Below are 18,070 nucleotides of genomic sequence, written 5' to 3'. Positions count from 1 at the left end.
AAATTTGTTGTGCCAGTTGTAACTTGGCTGTCAGGGAGATGACAACCTAGCGATGTCAAAATTGGTGTACTGACAGGATTAAGCAGGATCAAAACTGTAGATTTTTATAAGTAATACAAAAATGCACACATTTTACACACACACTTTGTCTTTGCATATGTAAAATGAATGACACAGAAATCACAGGCAAGAAAGATTATTTATGCTTTTCACTGTTGCATTTGACTGACTTTTTCTTTAAACAATTTATGCTTCTGTGGGGTAGAACTTTTTACATACCAAATCTTCCAGACTGTAAGTCACAGTTGTAACTTTAACTCCTTCGGGGATTCTGTGCCTTGTATTTCAAAGTGACTTGTATGTCAAAAATGCTTCAGTATGTTTCCATTGCATTAGAAACTAAACACAACATATTTAGCTTGTGTTTTTAGGTTAGTGTGTGATTGAATAGTTTTACCAGATTGTTACAAAATGTTTTTTTTTCCTTGTTCTTGTTTTAAATTTAACTCGTATGCCAGTGTGACTGGAAAATACAGCAAATTTGAATATGCTTATTTCTTCTACCTAGTCAGTGCAGCTTTTGCCATGTTTGACTCTTTAAACTAACCAAAATCACTAAGCAAGTAAAATAATTTTAGCAGTGTTCAATGATCTGTGAAACCTTTGTGTTCCAGTGTGGTGTGGTAAATGCCCGCCTCTGTGTACCTGGGCCTGTATCCACGAAGCAACCTAAGGCTAAAAGTAGCTCCTAGTGACATTATTCTAAGAAAAATTTTACATTTTCTCGAATTCTTAGACATTTCTTAAAATTTTCCCTTGCTAAGATATATGTTGTCCACAAAACAGGTCTTAAGAGAGCTCCTCAGGTGCCAAACTGTTAAGAGTAGGGAACACTTTTAAGATGCTTAAGAGTGTCTTAAGCAGAGAATATGGTGGAAAAGACACATTCCCTGTTTGTTGGATGGCAGTGATTCAGTAACATGCTACTGGCTTGATCATGCAAGGATAATGTTTGTTTTTGACCTCATCAGGAATAAGCTTACTTTTCCCACCCAGCGTAGTAACGTAATAACACCTGAGATGAGGGTCCTCACAACAATTGTGATACCTGGCTATGTGAAAATGTAAGTTTTTGTTTAAGACAGTAACTCGCTAACAGAATTCTTTTGCTGCTGTTCTTCAGTACAGACAAGCATATACTGGAAACAACCCATCGCAAGTACAGACAGCCATGGATGGATTCGAGGACGTTATCAGAAGGTTCCCAAGGTGTGCAGAAGGATACGCTTTGTATGCTCAGGTACAAATTAAAGAAATGTTTGTATGAGTTTTTGATTCTCCATTGCATATTGTCAGTTGTAAAACCTGTTGTTGTGGAATGAACAACACAGCAGCTGAAGAATTTAGGATGTTAAACATGCTCTTGTATTTGTTCCAGGCTTTGACTGATCAGCAACAGTTTGAAAAAGCAGACGAGATGTACGACAAATGTATCGAACTGGAACCAGACAATGCAACTACATATGTCCACAAGGGGTAGGTGACTATTTTCCATTGTTTCGACCAGGGGTTGGGCTACTGTGTGCTGTGAAGATGGTGCGTTGCTGCAAAGGATCACCACAGCAAGTCATTTCTACTGATGAGCTCCTTCCTTGAAGTAAAAGTGGTGCTTTGTGTACTGCTGATGTGATCAGTCAAAACGGGGGAAAAAACAAAACCCTGTCCTCTTCTGGTCGTGTTGAAACAATTGTATGGAAGTAGGAAATCTGTAAACTACCAGATTGGTTGATGCTCGGGTTGCCCCAATGCCATGCTGATGGATGGGATGAAAAAGTATACTACTAATGCTACTACTACTACTGCACACAGTTTGTTGAAGGTTACAAAGAAAGAGTTCACCATCAGTACTTGGAGTGTCAAGACTCTAAGATGAACAGAAACTTCTGTGAGAGTTGAGTAAAGTGCGTTCCAAATGCGTATGGGGAGATGATGTCTAGTGGTTAAGCATTGGGCTTCAGACCAGAGGATCCTCGGTTCAAAACCCAGCCAGACTGGAAAATCATTAAGGGCCCTTGGGCAAGGTCCTCAATCCCCTAGTTGCTTCCGGTGTGTAGTGAGCGTCTTGCATGGCAGCACCCTGACATTAGTGTGTGAATGAGTGAATGTGAGGCATAATTGTAAAGCGCTTTAAGCTTCTGTTGCAGATGGAAAAGAGTGATATAAATGCAGTCCATTTACCATTTTGCCATTTACTGAAGTGTGTTGGAGTAGTTCTGGATAAATTCTTGCAGAGAATGTTTATAACTTAATTTTACTGTGAAGAAGATCAGAAATGTTGAGAAAGTTGTTGGCTTCATGGTGCACACAGCAACATCTGTAGTACTAGAATGTGAACATGTAAACCGCCACATCATCTTAATGCACCAGTTAATACTTAACTCAGGAAAAAAAAAAACAGAATTGTACAGGTGTTTGTTCCCCTATCGGAGGAAAGCAATAATAAAAAAAAGGATGTCAAGATTCCAATGGGTGATTGGAATGCAAAAATTAAAACTTTGTATTTGCAGTGGAAAGGTACAGCTGTTTGAATTGGATGCAACCAACAGACATCAACTCCATCTGTTTAAATTATGTAAAGCAATTGTAAAATGATTCTCTGTACATCTTAATGTATACATACACAGTGACATATTGCATAAAAGCTGAGGATTGTGATCTACATAGACAGGTGGTGAAGGACTAGAAGTGCCCCTGCAGCCAAGTAACCACTAGAGTGACCTGGTCTTGCCTTCTTGATGGCACACACTTACCCACAACTGATGTCTGCATACTATGAGTACTGTGTATAAGTTAGACTTCAGTAGGTAAATGTTCCATGTGTATTTCCAGTTTGCTACAGCTTCAATGGAAACAAGACCTGGATCTAGGTCTCGACCTGATCAGCAAGGCAATTGAGATTGACAACAAATGTGACTTTGCCTATGAAACTATGGGAACCATTGAAGTTCAAAGGTGAGAATATTTTGTTCTCAATCAGATACAGACATGACAATTATTCATGTATGCACAGATACCTAGGTTTGCTCCAAGTCAAGCATCCAGCCACAGTTACAGCTTTTATTGATATGGGGTGCCTGTATGCTGGAAGCAGTGGTGGGCAGAGTTCCGCTAACCACTAATTATCGAAGCTAATGTTTTCATTATCGGGCTTTTCAGATAACTTTGAAAACCATCATCGGACCAATTATCTTCCAATAAGTTTTGGGCTGATAATTTTTAGATCGCTAACATGTTTTGGCAGGTGAAGTGAATAAATCTGAAACAGTTAAAAACCTTTAAGTCTGATATCAAAGATTTTATTGCTTACCTGTTAAATGTTTTGTAGCAGATAAACAGCTCTGCTCTCTGTAAACAGGAGAGCTGGTTTCAGGAGAAACCGCTCTATCGTTTGCAGTCAAAGAAGGTCATAACATAATTGCTCTTGACACCATACTAACTCACCGGCAGTATCACCCAAATCATCCAGAGGCATACAGTTTTAACTTTGTTTAAAATTTTAACCAAACTAATTTCGGACATTTTATTTAAATTAACGTCACTTCTGAAGTTTTATAAAGTGAAAACATAAGCTATATGTTATAGTTTTAACAGTGGTGGGCACAGATAACCAAAAAATTAACTTCGATAACAGATAATAAGATAACTGAAAAGTTTGATAAAGATAAACCGATAAACCACCCAAAAATGTATCGGAAGTTACAGATAATCGATAACCGATAAATTCCGGTGTTGTCTGTGGGACATTTGCAGTAAAGAGCTGAAATTGATTTTTAACACGATCGCTTTTGAAAGCATCAAAAGCGGTAAAACACCTAAAGAATAAGCAAGAATGTTTGACCATGCTGCCTCCTGCAGGAAGCAGCACAGACAAATCCTCAGAGCACCCACAAAATCAACTCTTTACTAATCATAATCATTTTCTTTCAACATCCTGCCCCTGCTGGAAGCTCTTGTTTACAACAACGCTCCTACCACAGATGCACACCGAGAGCAGCCATAAGGCCAGTTCCCTATCAATTTCAACCCTCCGGTCAGGCGGAGGTCTTGAAAAATAGTCATACTAACTTATGGTTTTTTGAAAATACTGATAGAATAACTCCGTTAATGTCAATTCTGTCATTTGTACAAAGTTAAAATATAACATATATCTTTTAATGTTGAATAAGGCACTAATTCTGAGGTTTTGTAACAAACACAGACCGCAAAGCATTCTGGGTAAAAGTGCTAAACAGTGATTGGTTCAGTAATCCATTATGTAAACCAACACATTAATGTGACGTGTGTCATGTGTTGGTTTAACGCTAAATGTGCTTTTGTAAAATATTCCATTTTTATTTGTAAAAACAGGCATTTTTACGGAGCCCTGGAAGTGTCATCGCAATTGCATGTTTTAAAACTTTTATGATGTTGTAAAACGTGCACTCAATATTAGTAAGTAAATAAATTTATTTATATAGTGCCTTTCACAGACATAAGGCTATGTACACACGTTGTCGGGTATTTGTAATACCGAATATCTTACCCTTTCAGTTTGGGGAAAAAACTTCATTCACACTACGTCGTTTAAAAAAAAAAATCCATCCACATTGAACCGTATAAATGTGTTGTACTTAGTCTGCCAAACCTTTGGGTGGCGGTACTGATTAAAATTCTATCCAATCAGGAGCCTTATTCTCTTGTCGTCACTTCCACAAAAACTAAAAACATGGCGCCAACCTCGTTCGTGTGGACCGATAAGGAGTCGGAATTACTTCTGACCGTAGTTTTAGAATACAAAATTAACAAATATATGCACACAAAAAGCGCCTGGACAATGGACAATACCAACACTTTGAGAGCAGCCATGTACCCAGACGTTTAATACTGCCATGAACACTCCTGGCCAGTAGATGGCAGTAGCGGCCTTGAAAAATGTCAAACAAAATTCCAGATAATCCGTGTCTGCTACATTTAAGATGCGTGGAATTTAACAAACGCAAATACACTAACGTCTATAAACCCAGAGAATATATTCACGAGAGTTTTAGGCACTAGAGTTTAATGCAGTTATCTCTGGACCCTGAACAGAGTGTCTGAAATGCATTTGTCCTGTCGTGAACGTCTGAGATTACCTTATGCTACCCATAATGCATTGCTGCCTGGCACAGCATGTGCTCACAAAACCTTAAAAATGAGCACATTACTTTAAAACGAAAACATATATCTGATATTTTCACTTTATAAACTTCAGACATGACAATAATTTTAAATAACTTGTCTAAAATGAGTGGTTAAAATTTGAACCATAAGTTAAACATGTATGCCTCTGGATGACTTGGTGACATTGCGATTGTATTAGTATGGTGTTAAAGGAAATGACTTTTTTTTTGGTCACCAGTTCTCCTTTGCTTACAGACGATAGTGGTTTCTGTTTGCAGAGGATAGAACAACATGCCTATTAGGAAACTTTTAACAGGTAGGTCTCAATAGCTTTAACAGTTTTAAAAATGTTTTTCACTGTTCAGCTTAGTTTAGTACGTTATCGGTCTAAAAGTTATCGGACGGTAATTCATCGGAAGATAATTAATCCGATGATGGTTTTTAAATTTATCTATAAAAGATAATCCAATAATGAAAACATTATCTTCGATAATTATCTGTTATCGGATTATCAGAAGTGTGCCCACCACTGAGTTTTAAAGTATGGCACTAATTTTCAAGGTTTTAGTTTGGACGTGCTGTGTCCAGGTGCATTATGGGTAATCTCAGTACAGTCATGACAAGAGAAATGCATTTGAGAAGCTCTGATCAGGCTCCACATGGACAACAGCATTAAACTCTTTGTATATTGTGCCTAAAACTCTCGTGAATATATTCTCTGGGTTTATAGGCATTGTTGTTGTTTGTTTTATGTAAAAATGCCAGAAGCAGCTCAGGTTGCTTCTCCATTATTTTCAGTTGGAATCACTGTGACTTGCAGTTTATTCCTGTTTGCTTTATAATGTCCTGCTTATTGTCCTACAACACTGTTTCTCATCTTTGTTCCAGAATAATATATAATATATATATATATATATATATAAGATTTTCTGAAATTCGGTTTGTTTATTAAATTCCACGCAGATTAAATGTAGCACACAGATTATTTGGAATATTTGTTTTGGCAAGTTTTCGCGGTCTCTACTGCTATCTACTGGCCAGTAGTGTTCATGGCAGTATTCGCCCTAAGTATTGAGATATCCCATAATCCTTTGTGCACCTGAGAGTTATTGCAGCCTCTTGCAGCAGCTAAAGAAATAAAAATGTACATTTTGGTTATATAATGTTCATTTACATTTGTCGTGGATTCTGTTTAAACCACAGCAACTCTCTGGTGCATGGAAAAAAATGTAAAAACAAACTGGTATGCAAAGGATTATGGGTAAGGGTCTGGGAGCCAGTAGGTGGCAGTGTTCTATGCATTTTGACCCCGGTTATATCAGACGGTTGTCTAATCACAACTTGACTTTTGGCTTGCGAATGGCTTTTTTGTTTACATATGAATAAAATGGCATATTTTACAAAAGCACATTTATATGTAAATACCAACACACACGTCACATTAACATGTTGGTTTTTACAGAGAATGAATGAGTCAATCAATCAGTGTTAGCGGAGGCTCATTTAGCCATCATCCCTTTGGCATCTGTCTGTTACAAAAGTTCACAATTAGTGCATTATTTAAAATTAAAAGATGTGTTGTATTTTAACTTTGTACAAATGACAGAACTGACATTAAAGGAGTTACTCTATTGGATTAATGTTTTAAAATCAGAACCATAAGTCAGAACTGCTTTATTTTTCAAGACCTCTGCCTCACGGTGACACTGCTATATTCTGTTAAGGAATAATGATGTGTGTGTGTGTGTGTGTGTGTGTGTGTGTGTGTGTGTGTGTGTGTGTGTGTGTGTGTGTGTGTGTGTGTGTGTGTGTGTGTGTGTGTGTGTGTGTGTGTGTGTGTGTGTGTGTGTGTGTGTGTGTGTGTGTGTGTGTGTGTGGAGTTGAGCTTAGCTGCTCCTCTCAGCTGCTTCACTGCTGCAAGCTATGTAATAAACAGGAACTTCCAGCAGTGGGCAGGGTGCACCAGGACAGCTTTATAAAAGATAACTTTTCAGTTAGCTGATTAGCTGTTATCGAAGCTAAATTTTTGGTTAGCTGTGCCCACCACTGGCTGGAAGACACATTATATATAAGCTACTCATCTTAACTATTACATTCATATACACTGCAGCAGCACCATCTAAGTATAGCCATTTAAAATGTCGCCGTAGGTGATTGTTACAGTCAGTGCTTATTGTCAAAATGTTGTGCCTTATCTAGCACCGGAAAATGTTTCACAGGTTTCCCTTGTCTGTCTCAGCACAAACTCTGAAATCCGCAGAGATTTCTCATGCTTGTAAGCATACGTTCTTAAAGAGTTTGAAATAACCAGAGCATTTCCTTTTCAGGGGGAATCTTGACAGGGCAATAGAAATGTTCAACAAGGCAATTAACCTCGCCAAATCGGAGATGGAGATGGCCCATTTATACTCGTTATGTGATGCAGCATATGCCCAGACAGAAGTGGCCAGGAAGTATGGGCTGAAACCACAGACACTGTAATTTGTCTGCCAACTGATCACCAATCAATGTCTTCATTGCTGAACTTGATTACAGTATATGTTAAAATGTAACTGACTTGTTTTGATTTGTAAAAAAAAAAAAACATTTGAAGACATAATCCTGGATTGTTAATAGTTGGGGAAAAAAGGAAAAATCCCTGAATATATCGCATGTTTACATCACAATAAAGTGGTTTGCTGTTTTGGAAGGAAGGATTTGTATTCTTTTTCAAGTCGAGGCTGTGATCCAGGTCTGTGGTGTTCTAGGGGTATGAATGAGAGCCTTCTGACACTTAACTCAGCCGGAGTGTCACTGTCAGTCCTTTTTATTGTGGACTTGTCTAAATTATTAGTCATTTCCATGATCTATGTAAAGCGAATACTTGTTTGAGACTTTGAAATGTACGTACAAGACAATACTGTGAGAGTTCCAGTGGACCATTTGGCTGTTGATTTATGCTGAGCTGAAGGGTTTTTTTTGTTGGTTGTTTTTGGGAGGGTGTTTTTATTTAACTTTCATATTTTAATGTACATCAGTTCTAAATGAAAGATTAAAGTTATGGTAAAAGGTTTAAGTGTTTGTAATGCTGGAATTGATCACATTTAAGGGGCTACATAACTCCCCAGTGTTTTTTTTTATTTTTTTTAATATACGCGTATATAGATTTTGCCTCTTCTTTTTTACATATAGTACTTTGTGCAGCATGTGCACTTTATGAATAATTATATATGCAGTGCTTTTAGTTTTGACTTTAGAGTCACAGACTTTTTTAGCTAAAGTTCCTTAATCTTAGTTTTTTATTCCAAAATGTAATTTTATGTTATTTTTTTGAGACTATTTGGTTTAATCTTTACACAGACTTGTTTGGAGACGGGTTGGTATTCTCATCTGTCTTGGGGCTCTCTTTTTCAAACTAATTCATAACACAGACCTTATTGCTTAGCAATTGCATTGACATTCTAAGATTCATGCAGTGACCAAAGTTGAAAAAAATAAAGTTATAATTCCTGTAATGATGATCACTTGTAACTTATTGAGGCTAACATTCTGCAGAAACTGATGACTTACAGGCATGAAAATATAAACCCTATTGTACCAAAGGTTGGAAGTGAGCAGAAATCTATAACAAACACATTTGTCCAAAATTTTGTTATTACTTTAGTTAAGCGAAGTAGTTTTTGTGGCACAGCCCCAAAACAAAACCAAAAATTCTCTGCCGACTGACAGGCAGGTAGCAATCATATATGTTTACTGGTGGGTGTGTATGTGTCATTGGGCCTCATGTATCAACGTGCGTACGGCGATATTTGAGCGTATATGGGGTGTACGCCAAAACGGCTGCGCTACTTGGCATTTATCAATGTAGTCGTAGGCATACGCTGCGCTGAAAATATACACCAGGTCGAGAGGTGGCGTAAATTATACACCAAAATGAACCAGCGCTGGAATCCACATAAAAATGTAAATGATCAACATGATAAACAGTGCCATTATACAAATCAATGCATATGTTACATAAATAACACTTTCCTGATTATACTACATAATAAATACAAATCCCGCTTTTGCGGGATTGTTGGTCTATCGAGCACGATCCGTGGCCACAGCGCTGACCGCAAAGAAAGCGCTGCTCGCCTTTTTCTCCACAGCCTGGAGCCAGAGCAGCGCTGAGCTTATCTTTATGTGGTGTGATTGTTTTAGACAATGAAATTGATAATTACAACTGTAGTGTTGTCATTCCCTTCCCCCGTGCTGCAATCAGGTTTTGTCGTCTCCATTCGTTTGTCACAATAAAATAAATACATTTTAAGAATAAAGAAATCTGAAAAATTAGGCGTGTCTTATTGAGTGAGCAAATATCCACGTCAAGAATTATTGACGTGAAAAGAGAATACAGTGGTCCCTCGCTATTAACGCGGTTCACCTTTTGCGGCCTCGCCGTTTCGCAGAGTTTTTAGTCCAATTTTGCATGCCTTTTTTTTTATTTTTTATACAGTGTTCTGTGTTCTGCGTGTCTGTTTATAAGAATCTTCTCGCCCAGAAGAAAAAAGAGCGCCAACAACTACTCATAACTGTGTTTGTCATTAGGAAAGAGACACCTGCAGCGAGGTGTGAGTGGAAAAGGCGCGGCGTCAGGACACAGAGGCGCGATCCGTGAAATACTGGTCAGTCACTATTAATAATTTCTTATGTGTCCAACCTCGTACATTGATCGTCAAAATTAAATTTGTTAGTTCTAAAAGCCATCATAATTATTTATAGGAAAACGTTCTATTTTTATTTCTCAAACAAATGTTTGGGCCTGAAAACAGTTTGGTCTTATTTTTCTAATAAGGTTTGAACTTTGAGAGTGGTTACACACAAGAAAAAAGTGACAATGTTCATGCCTGATTGAGAAAAGTGTATAAAGTGGTTTTACAGCTTTGAAACGTCTATAATAATTGTAAAAAATAACGCTGACTACGTCGCAGTTTCGCGTATTACGGGCTATTTTTAGAACGTAACTCCCGTGATAAACGAGGGACCACTAACACTTTTTTTGATTAAACTACAAAACAATTAATACGACGGCCGCTTTTGACACTATTGGCACGCGTCGTGATTGGTGGAGTTCTTTTTCTTTGCCGTCTTCCTGGCTTCCATGTCGTAAAATGAGGGTGTGTCTGAAGCGGAGTCTGAATATTTATGGGCGTGTTTATTATAATTACGATTGTTTTCCCCCGCTGCATTTATCAAGGTCACGTCGGGTGTACGCCAGAAATGGGCAGGTGCGCACTGCTTGATACATGTCACGGCGACTTTGGTGTACTTCAAATTTACACCGTAAATTGACGCCACACGTGCGCAACTTTGATACCTGAGGCCCATTGATCGGAGAAAAAGGTTATAGCTGACACTTAATCCCAGTTTCCACATACATGATTTCGAACATGACAGTCCACAAAGACGTGACAGCAGAGTTGTGGTGAATCTTGACCACATCCTCTCAACTCAAGATTTCTCTACTACAACTCCATCACCTTTTTACAATGCAAAAAAAGGATCAAGAACCACCATGAGGTAGCAGGACATCATCAAGAATATCGTGGGATGTCCATCCATTTTCCAAACCCACGTATTTGAATTAAGTGTCACGGGGGTGTTTGAACCTATCCCAGCAGTCATTGGATGGGAGGCATGGTACACCCTGGACAGGCCACCAGTCCATCACAGGGCTGACATGCAAACAAACAGTCACACTTGCAGCCATGGTCACTGTCGAGTCACCAGTTAACCAAACCCGCATGTCTGTGGAGGTGGAGAAAGCCAGAGCATTTGGAGGTATAGTGGTGCAGCTTAGCTAAAATTTCCATTAAAAATTGTTCATTTTGTGATAAAAGCATGGAAATTGGCACACATATTCTAAATTAACTGTTTATTTTCAGATATGGAGCCATCCTGGAGCTGACCTCTAATAAGCTATAGGGGTCGATAAAGAATTACACAGGGGTCAAAATTTTAAAATGCTTCAATCATGTTGAAAACTATACCACATTATTTGTCTGATCATAATTCCAAAAAGGTATAGTTTGGACTATGAACTCCATGAAGTTATGGGGTACAAACAGCAAAAAAAAAAAAAAATGGTGACAAAGGCCAGTTTCAGCTTGTACAGGGGTCAAAAGTTAAAGTTGCTCCAATTTTGGTTTAAAAAATGCAAATTATTGGTTAATAGCATTTTTAAAAGGAATAGTTTGCTCCGTCTGTCATGCTTAGTTACGTTACGGGGTAATGTGTCATACATGATAGAATCCAATGGATGTTGACCTTTTACTTTGGAGACCAAATATTCAACACAGTCAAAATGATTACATTTATTAATCCTTTTATTTCAACCAATAATTTGCATCACCTTTTACCAAAATTGGAGAAACTTTTAACTTTTGACTCCTCTACAAACTGAAACTGATCTTTGTCACCATTTATGCTGTTTTTACCCCATAACTCCAGAAAAACACATAGATAATCCAAACTATACCTTTTTGGAATCATTATGATCAGACAATGTGGTATAGTTTTCAACATGATTGGAGCATTTTTAAATTTTGATCCCTGTGTAATTATTATTGACCCCTGTAGCTTATTAGAGGTAGCTCCAGGATGACTTCATATCTAAAAATGAACATTAGTTAATTTAGAATATGTGTGCCAAATTAAATGCTTATATCACAAAATGAACAACTGTTTTGCTGTCACCCCACTAGTAACCCATGCAAACATGGAGAGAACTTGCAAACGTCACACTGAAAGGACCAGGTGGAAAGTGAACCTGAGACTTCAGTGTGAGGCAACAACAACACTAATCCACCATGCTGCTGTGAATGTACAATCCTGCTGCATTCTTCATTAAAAAAAAAAAAACATAAAATACCAGACTTGGCCCAAATATCCAAAAATTCCCAGGATTGTTTTCAAGAAAGCAACAAGACAAAGCAAGACTGCAGGAGGATTTGGAAAAGTTACACAATTTCTGTGGTGGGTAGCATTTTGTATCATCATGACCTTAGTCCTGTTTGCTCCCACACTCAGTTTTGACGTGACTTTTCATGAATATATGTGCGTCTCGACCACATGTTATCAACTCACAAGACTTCTCTGAGAACACCATCACCTCATTACAATGTAGAAAATAGTTCACATTTGATAATCTAAGAATGCTATGATTTAGCAGAACACCATCTGTAATGTGGTACAGTCTTGTTGCACGACTTGACATGAATATCTAAGAATGCCTGCGATTTCCTTCAAGGTGGCAGCAAGGCAGTTGAGTGAAAAGTGGGGTCCTCATCCTATGTGCTCGTTCATGCACAGAGAAATGCACTGCATGGGTAAAATGTTGCACTTGGCGTTTCCTCACAATGCAATACTCTCAAGTAACCAACAATACAATGTCATTATAGAAATACCCAAGAATCCTCTGAAGGATAGGTGGCTAAAGACATTTTGCTGAACTGGCTGTAACTGGCTGAACTGCCAAATTAGCCAACAGTTTGCCTAATGTTCCTTTGCAACTGAGGCATTAGTTTATACGGTACATGTACTGCACCCCATGATCCCATACCGAGTGGTTTGTGGTGAAATTATATGTGGAACTAGATCTGACACTGACCAACAGGTCCACAATTTGGGACAGGTTTTAAAATTTTCTTATTGGTGTCTTCAGGAAGAGACATTGCAAGAACTGATCTCACTGTGGACTCTTATCCTGTCACCACAAAAATAAAACATTTTATAATTTTACTCAGGATTTTAAATATCCAAACATACAGTTTGACTTCTATGAGGGTAACCAGGCTTAATTACACCCCCTGTATAAAGTTTTTTTTGGAGGGGTGGGGGGGAGGGTCACCTTGTCCATCTGTGTCCACGAATCTTGTAAGTGCAGCTCCTCGTGAATCATTTGGTGGATTTGAGTGAAACTTCCAATAGCTAAACGCTGAAAATATGTATATAAAAAAATTATTGTAGTCCAACATCTTCAAGGGGCCATAATTATTTGGGTGAGTACATCAGTTACAGTGTTTGACCAGTTTGTTTAATTCAGATGTTTTATTACAAAAGATTTATACTTGATATATAATAAATGCAAGGAACTAGTGTGGTAGAGCAGGGGGTGTCATTCTGTGAGCTTGATCATAGAGCTCTACATTCAGTATGAATTGAAGGAATAGAGAAATTAAAAATGCAACATCAGAAAACAAACCAGGAATGTGAGCTCCTGGAGCCATGCTGCCGGCATTTGGTAATGGCAGTTTGGGATTACATGCAATGTCGGTTTGTGACACTGCATCATACTGCATTTAATTGTGGGAGGGTAGCTCTGAAGGCCTAGATATAAAATGCATAGGCCCGTCACTGAAACGAGTTTTGTTGGACTTTGTTGGATACAAAATAAAAGTGAGAAATATTAATAAATGATGCTCTCTGATTACTTGTTCTATGTGGGATGCTTGTACGAGGTTCCTGTGGATCCTTTAAAGTCTTAAAAGGCACTGAGTTTGCCAATATAAAAATAAGGCCTTAATTGCTGTCAGAATATCTTAAATCAGTCTTAAAAATGCCAACATGGGAAGTAGGATTTTATTCCTTTTTTTTCTTGTATTGCAATTAAAAATATTAAATTGCAATATCTATCTTTTTATAATTCAGTGAAAGCCTCTCTTAACAATGCAAATTGAGACAGCGGAACCAACAAATCTCGTTTGTTGCTGGAACTTGTGTGATGACATGGGGAACTGCAAAACTGCTATATCAGAGAAGATTTTTTGCAGTGTGGTTTAAGCCAGCAACCGTGTTCTAGTGTATCTGGAAAGTTTTCACAGCACTTCACTTTTTCCACATTTTATGTTACAGCCTTATTCCAACATGGATGAAATAGATTCTTTTTTTCCCCCCCTCAAAATTCTACTCACAGTACCCATATGATGATGTGAAAAAAGTTTTTTGAGATTTTTTCAAATTTATTTAAAAAAAAAACATCAACAACTAAGAAATCACACGTACATAAGTATTCACAGCCTTTGCCATGAAGCTCAAAATTGAGTTCAGGTGCATCCTGTTTCAACTGATCACCCTTGAGATGTTTTCTACAGTTAATTGGAGTCCACCTGATTGGAAAGGCACACACCTGTCCCACAATTGACAGTGCATGTCAGAGCACAAACCAAGCATGAAGTCAAAGGAATTAGCTGTAGACCTCTGACACAGGACTGTCTTGAGGCACAAATCTGAGGAAGGATACAGAAACATTTCTGCTGCTTTGAATATCCCAATGAGCACAGTGGCCTCCATTATCCATAAATGGAAGAAGTTCAGTTCCACCAGGACTCTTCCAAGAGCTGGCTGCCCATCTAAACTGAGCAATTGGGGGAGAAGGGCCTTAGTCAGGGAGGTGACCAAAAACTCTATAGTCACTCTTGTCAGAGCTCCAGCATTCCTCTGTGGAGAGAGGAGAACCTTCCAAAAGGACAGTCATCTCTGCAGCGAATCCACAAATCAGGCAAGTATGGTAGAGTGGCCAGACGGAAACTACTCCTTAGTGAAAGACACATCATAGCCCTCCTGGAGTTTTCTAAAAGGCACCTGACAGACTTTCAGACCACGAGAAACAAAGTTCTCTGGTCTGATGAGACACAGATTGAGCTCTTTGGCAACAGTTCATCTTTTAGCAGTAACATGACCCCAAGTACACAGCCAAGATATCAAAGGAGTGGCCTCAGCACAACCCTGTGAATGCCCTTGAGTGGCCAGCCAGAGCCCAGACCTGAATCCGATTGAACATCTCTGGAGAGATCTGACAGGGGCTGTGCACCGACCCCTCCCATCCAACCTGATGGATCTTGAGAGGTGCTGCAAAAAAGAATGAGCAAAACTGGCCAAATAAAGGTGCCCCAAGCTTGTGGCATCATATTCAAGAAGATTTGAGACTGCAATTGCTGCCAAAGGTGCATCAGCAAAGTATTGAGCGAAGGGTGTGAATACTTGAGCACAAGTGATTTCTTAGTTTTTTATTTTTCATTAATGTGCAAACATAAAAAAAAGTTTCATGTTGTCATTATGGGGTTATGTTGTCATTTTGAGGGGAAAACTAATTTACTCTATTTTGGAATAAGGCTGTAACATAAAATGTGAAAAACGTGAAGCACCGTGAATACTTTCCGGATGCACTGTAACAAACAGTTGGGTAAATTTGTCCCTAACCCTAAGCCATTTATAGTTTTACTTTTATTTATTGTTAATCTTGCATGTCCTTCTGACTGGCATTTAAAAAAAATCTTCAATCCGTCTTGCCCAAAGCAGTAGGAACTGCTTCAAAATGTTTTACTGTAAAACAAAAGGTTGCGAAATCTCAGGACTGCCCTTAAAAGTAAACGAGAAGTAATTTGATGCTGGGATGTTGAATTTCCAGTGAAATTATTAGGGAACGTTGGGTGGTGTGTCTGTTGTGTTCATCTGGATGGGTAGTTCCAACTTTGGTGCTTCGTTTATTATTATCGTTGTTGTTTTTGTTTTATTGGTATTATTTTTTATGTGCACTTAACACACACCAGAATGTAACCTTAAGTATCTCTACATCCATTGACACATCCGGTACAGTAGGTGGGGGTATGGACTAAGGTGATGGTTGCCAATCGAAGGAAGGAAGAAAGAAGAAGAAGAAGGCGTGTCTGTACACTATATGTGTCTACATGTCTCAAAAGTCAGGTTATGGTTTAGTCTGAAACATGAGAGACTTTTTATCAGACATACAGAACATTATAGCAAAGAAAAAGAAGACGACTGTTTCTCAGGGCGACTTACAGAAATGGGGTTTAAGAGGTTTGTATATTTTTTACTTCAGCTGGTAATGTAATGTGGCGTTATCAACTAAGCTAAAACTTAATAATAACCGCCATATAACTGCGATTTTTAGTTAATGTGCAGAAGGTTTTAAAAAAAAGTCGATTCAGAAAAAAAAAAAAAATTGAGGTATTTTAAAGGCTATTCGCTGGCGACATCTAGTGGTCGAACGCGTGTTGCTACAGGGTAAACGACCTGTACTGTAATTTTTCACGTTTTGGACATAAACGCACGCGTTTTAATGACTTCATATAGTCATATGTCTCAGTAAATAAATTGAAAGTATCATAGTTTACATGCTGGCCTTATATCAGGTAATGCAGTCTCCGTGTATTAATCATGTCTCATCTATGTGAAATCCCCCATATAAAATATATTTTACTAAATGTATTAAATTAAGGAAGCATGTAAAATCTCCAAAGTAATAACAGCTAAGTATTTTAGTGTGTTTCTTTAGGCTGCATATGTGGGTGATTCTTAGACTACGGGCACTTTTATGTCCCTTGATCATATTTTATGAAAAAAAGAAAAAAGGGGAAATTTCACACTTTTATAGTTATCTTTACAATGAAAGTGTTTTAAGAAAATTGTCCTAGTAGTGTATGATGACTTTTTCACCTTTTTTCAGCATCATTATATGCAAATATTGCCATTTTGTTCTTGCCCCACACCCAGACTTATGATCTTCAATGATAAAAATGAATAGCAAACAAATGTTTTTTCTAATGTTTTAAAATATCAGTAAAATAATCAAAACATAATTGGGGTATTCAATGTCATACAACTGTTGTGATTTTTTTAAACGAAATGTAGTTGTCCCACACTATTGCCGTAATTTCCACCACAACAATAATGTCCCTTTAAAAAGTTTGTATGAAAGATTGTTTGGGTAGTTTCTATGGAGATAAACAGTAACATCAGAGCACATGTATATAGCACCAAATCACAACAAACAGTTGCCCCAAGGTGCTTTATATTGTAAGGCAATGGTGTGGTGGAAATTACATTTACAAGGCCAATAGTGCCTGTAGTTAAAGAATCACCCATGTATGAAGTATGAGTAGAGTTGATAAATAGCATGTTTAGTATGTTGTTACAATTTTATATACACAAATGATTTTATCACTGCATGAAGTTACCCTTGCAAACACCAAGACTCTGTTGTCTCCAATACCTTTGGTTTTAACATCAACCACCCATCCATTTGTGAAATGTTTGTGAGCTTCCAAGGTTTTGTATGCTTCCATTTGCTTGCCGGTGTAGAATCACATTTCCAGAACATGGAAGTCAACTTGGTATGAATGAGGCTCAGCCAAAAACAGTGATATGATTTTGATTTAAAAGAAATCATTTAAAAGTCCAAGTCACAGGCCATGGTCACAGTTTTGGCCCCGTGCTTATGTATAGGGGATATTTAGAATGGGTATTATATTGAGGAAATAGATAATTATGGTTATTACCCCTGTCACACCTTGATGATTTAGCCAGCGTATGCTGACCGTATTAAAATGCTGGGCATATGCAGGCGTGTGTCTAATAAGTTATGGATAAGTTTTTTATAAGTTAAGAGCACGTTGAAGCACGCTGATATACGTCGTAATACTCTGAGCACCTCGAAAAACTTTGGGCTTGCTTAAAATTTTCAACGTATGCCAGTGTATGACTCATACAGTCCACACCTGCGGGACATAAGTTGTAGGTAAGTTATGCGATTGTTGACATGTTTCTTGTAATTTAGCTACTCCTAAGGCGAAATACGTCCATTAATACTGTCCATTGATTGGCTGAAAGCTGTGTCCTCATGCAAACAGACTGGTTTTAATATTTGAAACTTTCACACATGGAGTAAATATAAATTCTTAATCTTACCTGTTCCTTTATTCAATTCAAAGGATTCAAAAGAATTTTATTGTCATATGCACAAAGGAACATGTTCCCTGCACAATGAAATGTGTTTACTGCATTTAACCCATCCTAATTGCCAGTTAGGAGCAGAAGTCGCCTTTAGGCG

General features: G+C 38.0%; 2 protein-coding genes across 2 annotated transcripts in view; both read left to right on the top strand.

Moving 5' to 3' along the window:
- The window catches only part of tomm70a (translocase of outer mitochondrial membrane 70 homolog A (S. cerevisiae)), a 75,071-nt gene extending 66,372 nt beyond the window's left edge, over positions 1-8,699 (top strand). Inside the window, exons 9-12 of the mRNA XM_034180596.1 lie at positions 1,184-1,300; positions 1,439-1,536; positions 2,890-3,012; positions 7,527-8,699. Coding sequence (XP_034036487.1) covers positions 1,184-1,300; positions 1,439-1,536; positions 2,890-3,012; positions 7,527-7,680 — 492 coding nt within the window. The 3' untranslated portion in view covers positions 7,681-8,699. The remainder of the gene's footprint in view (positions 1-1,183; positions 1,301-1,438; positions 1,537-2,889; positions 3,013-7,526) is intronic.
- A 7,182-nt stretch (positions 8,700-15,881) lies between these two features.
- The window catches only part of chd1l (chromodomain helicase DNA binding protein 1-like), a 56,140-nt gene continuing 53,951 nt past the window's right edge, over positions 15,882-18,070 (top strand). Inside the window, exon 1 of the mRNA XM_034180595.1 lies at positions 15,882-16,038. Within this exon, the coding sequence (XP_034036486.1) occupies positions 15,945-16,038 (94 nt within the window). The 5' untranslated portion in view covers positions 15,882-15,944. The remainder of the gene's footprint in view (positions 16,039-18,070) is intronic.

Source organism: Thalassophryne amazonica, chromosome 10 (genome assembly GCF_902500255.1).
Source record: "Thalassophryne amazonica chromosome 10, fThaAma1.1, whole genome shotgun sequence".
In the NCBI taxonomy this organism is placed as follows: Eukaryota; Metazoa; Chordata; class Actinopteri; order Batrachoidiformes; family Batrachoididae; genus Thalassophryne; species Thalassophryne amazonica.
Note: the sequence above shows the minus strand (reverse complement) of the source record. Positions and strands in the feature narration are given on the sequence as shown.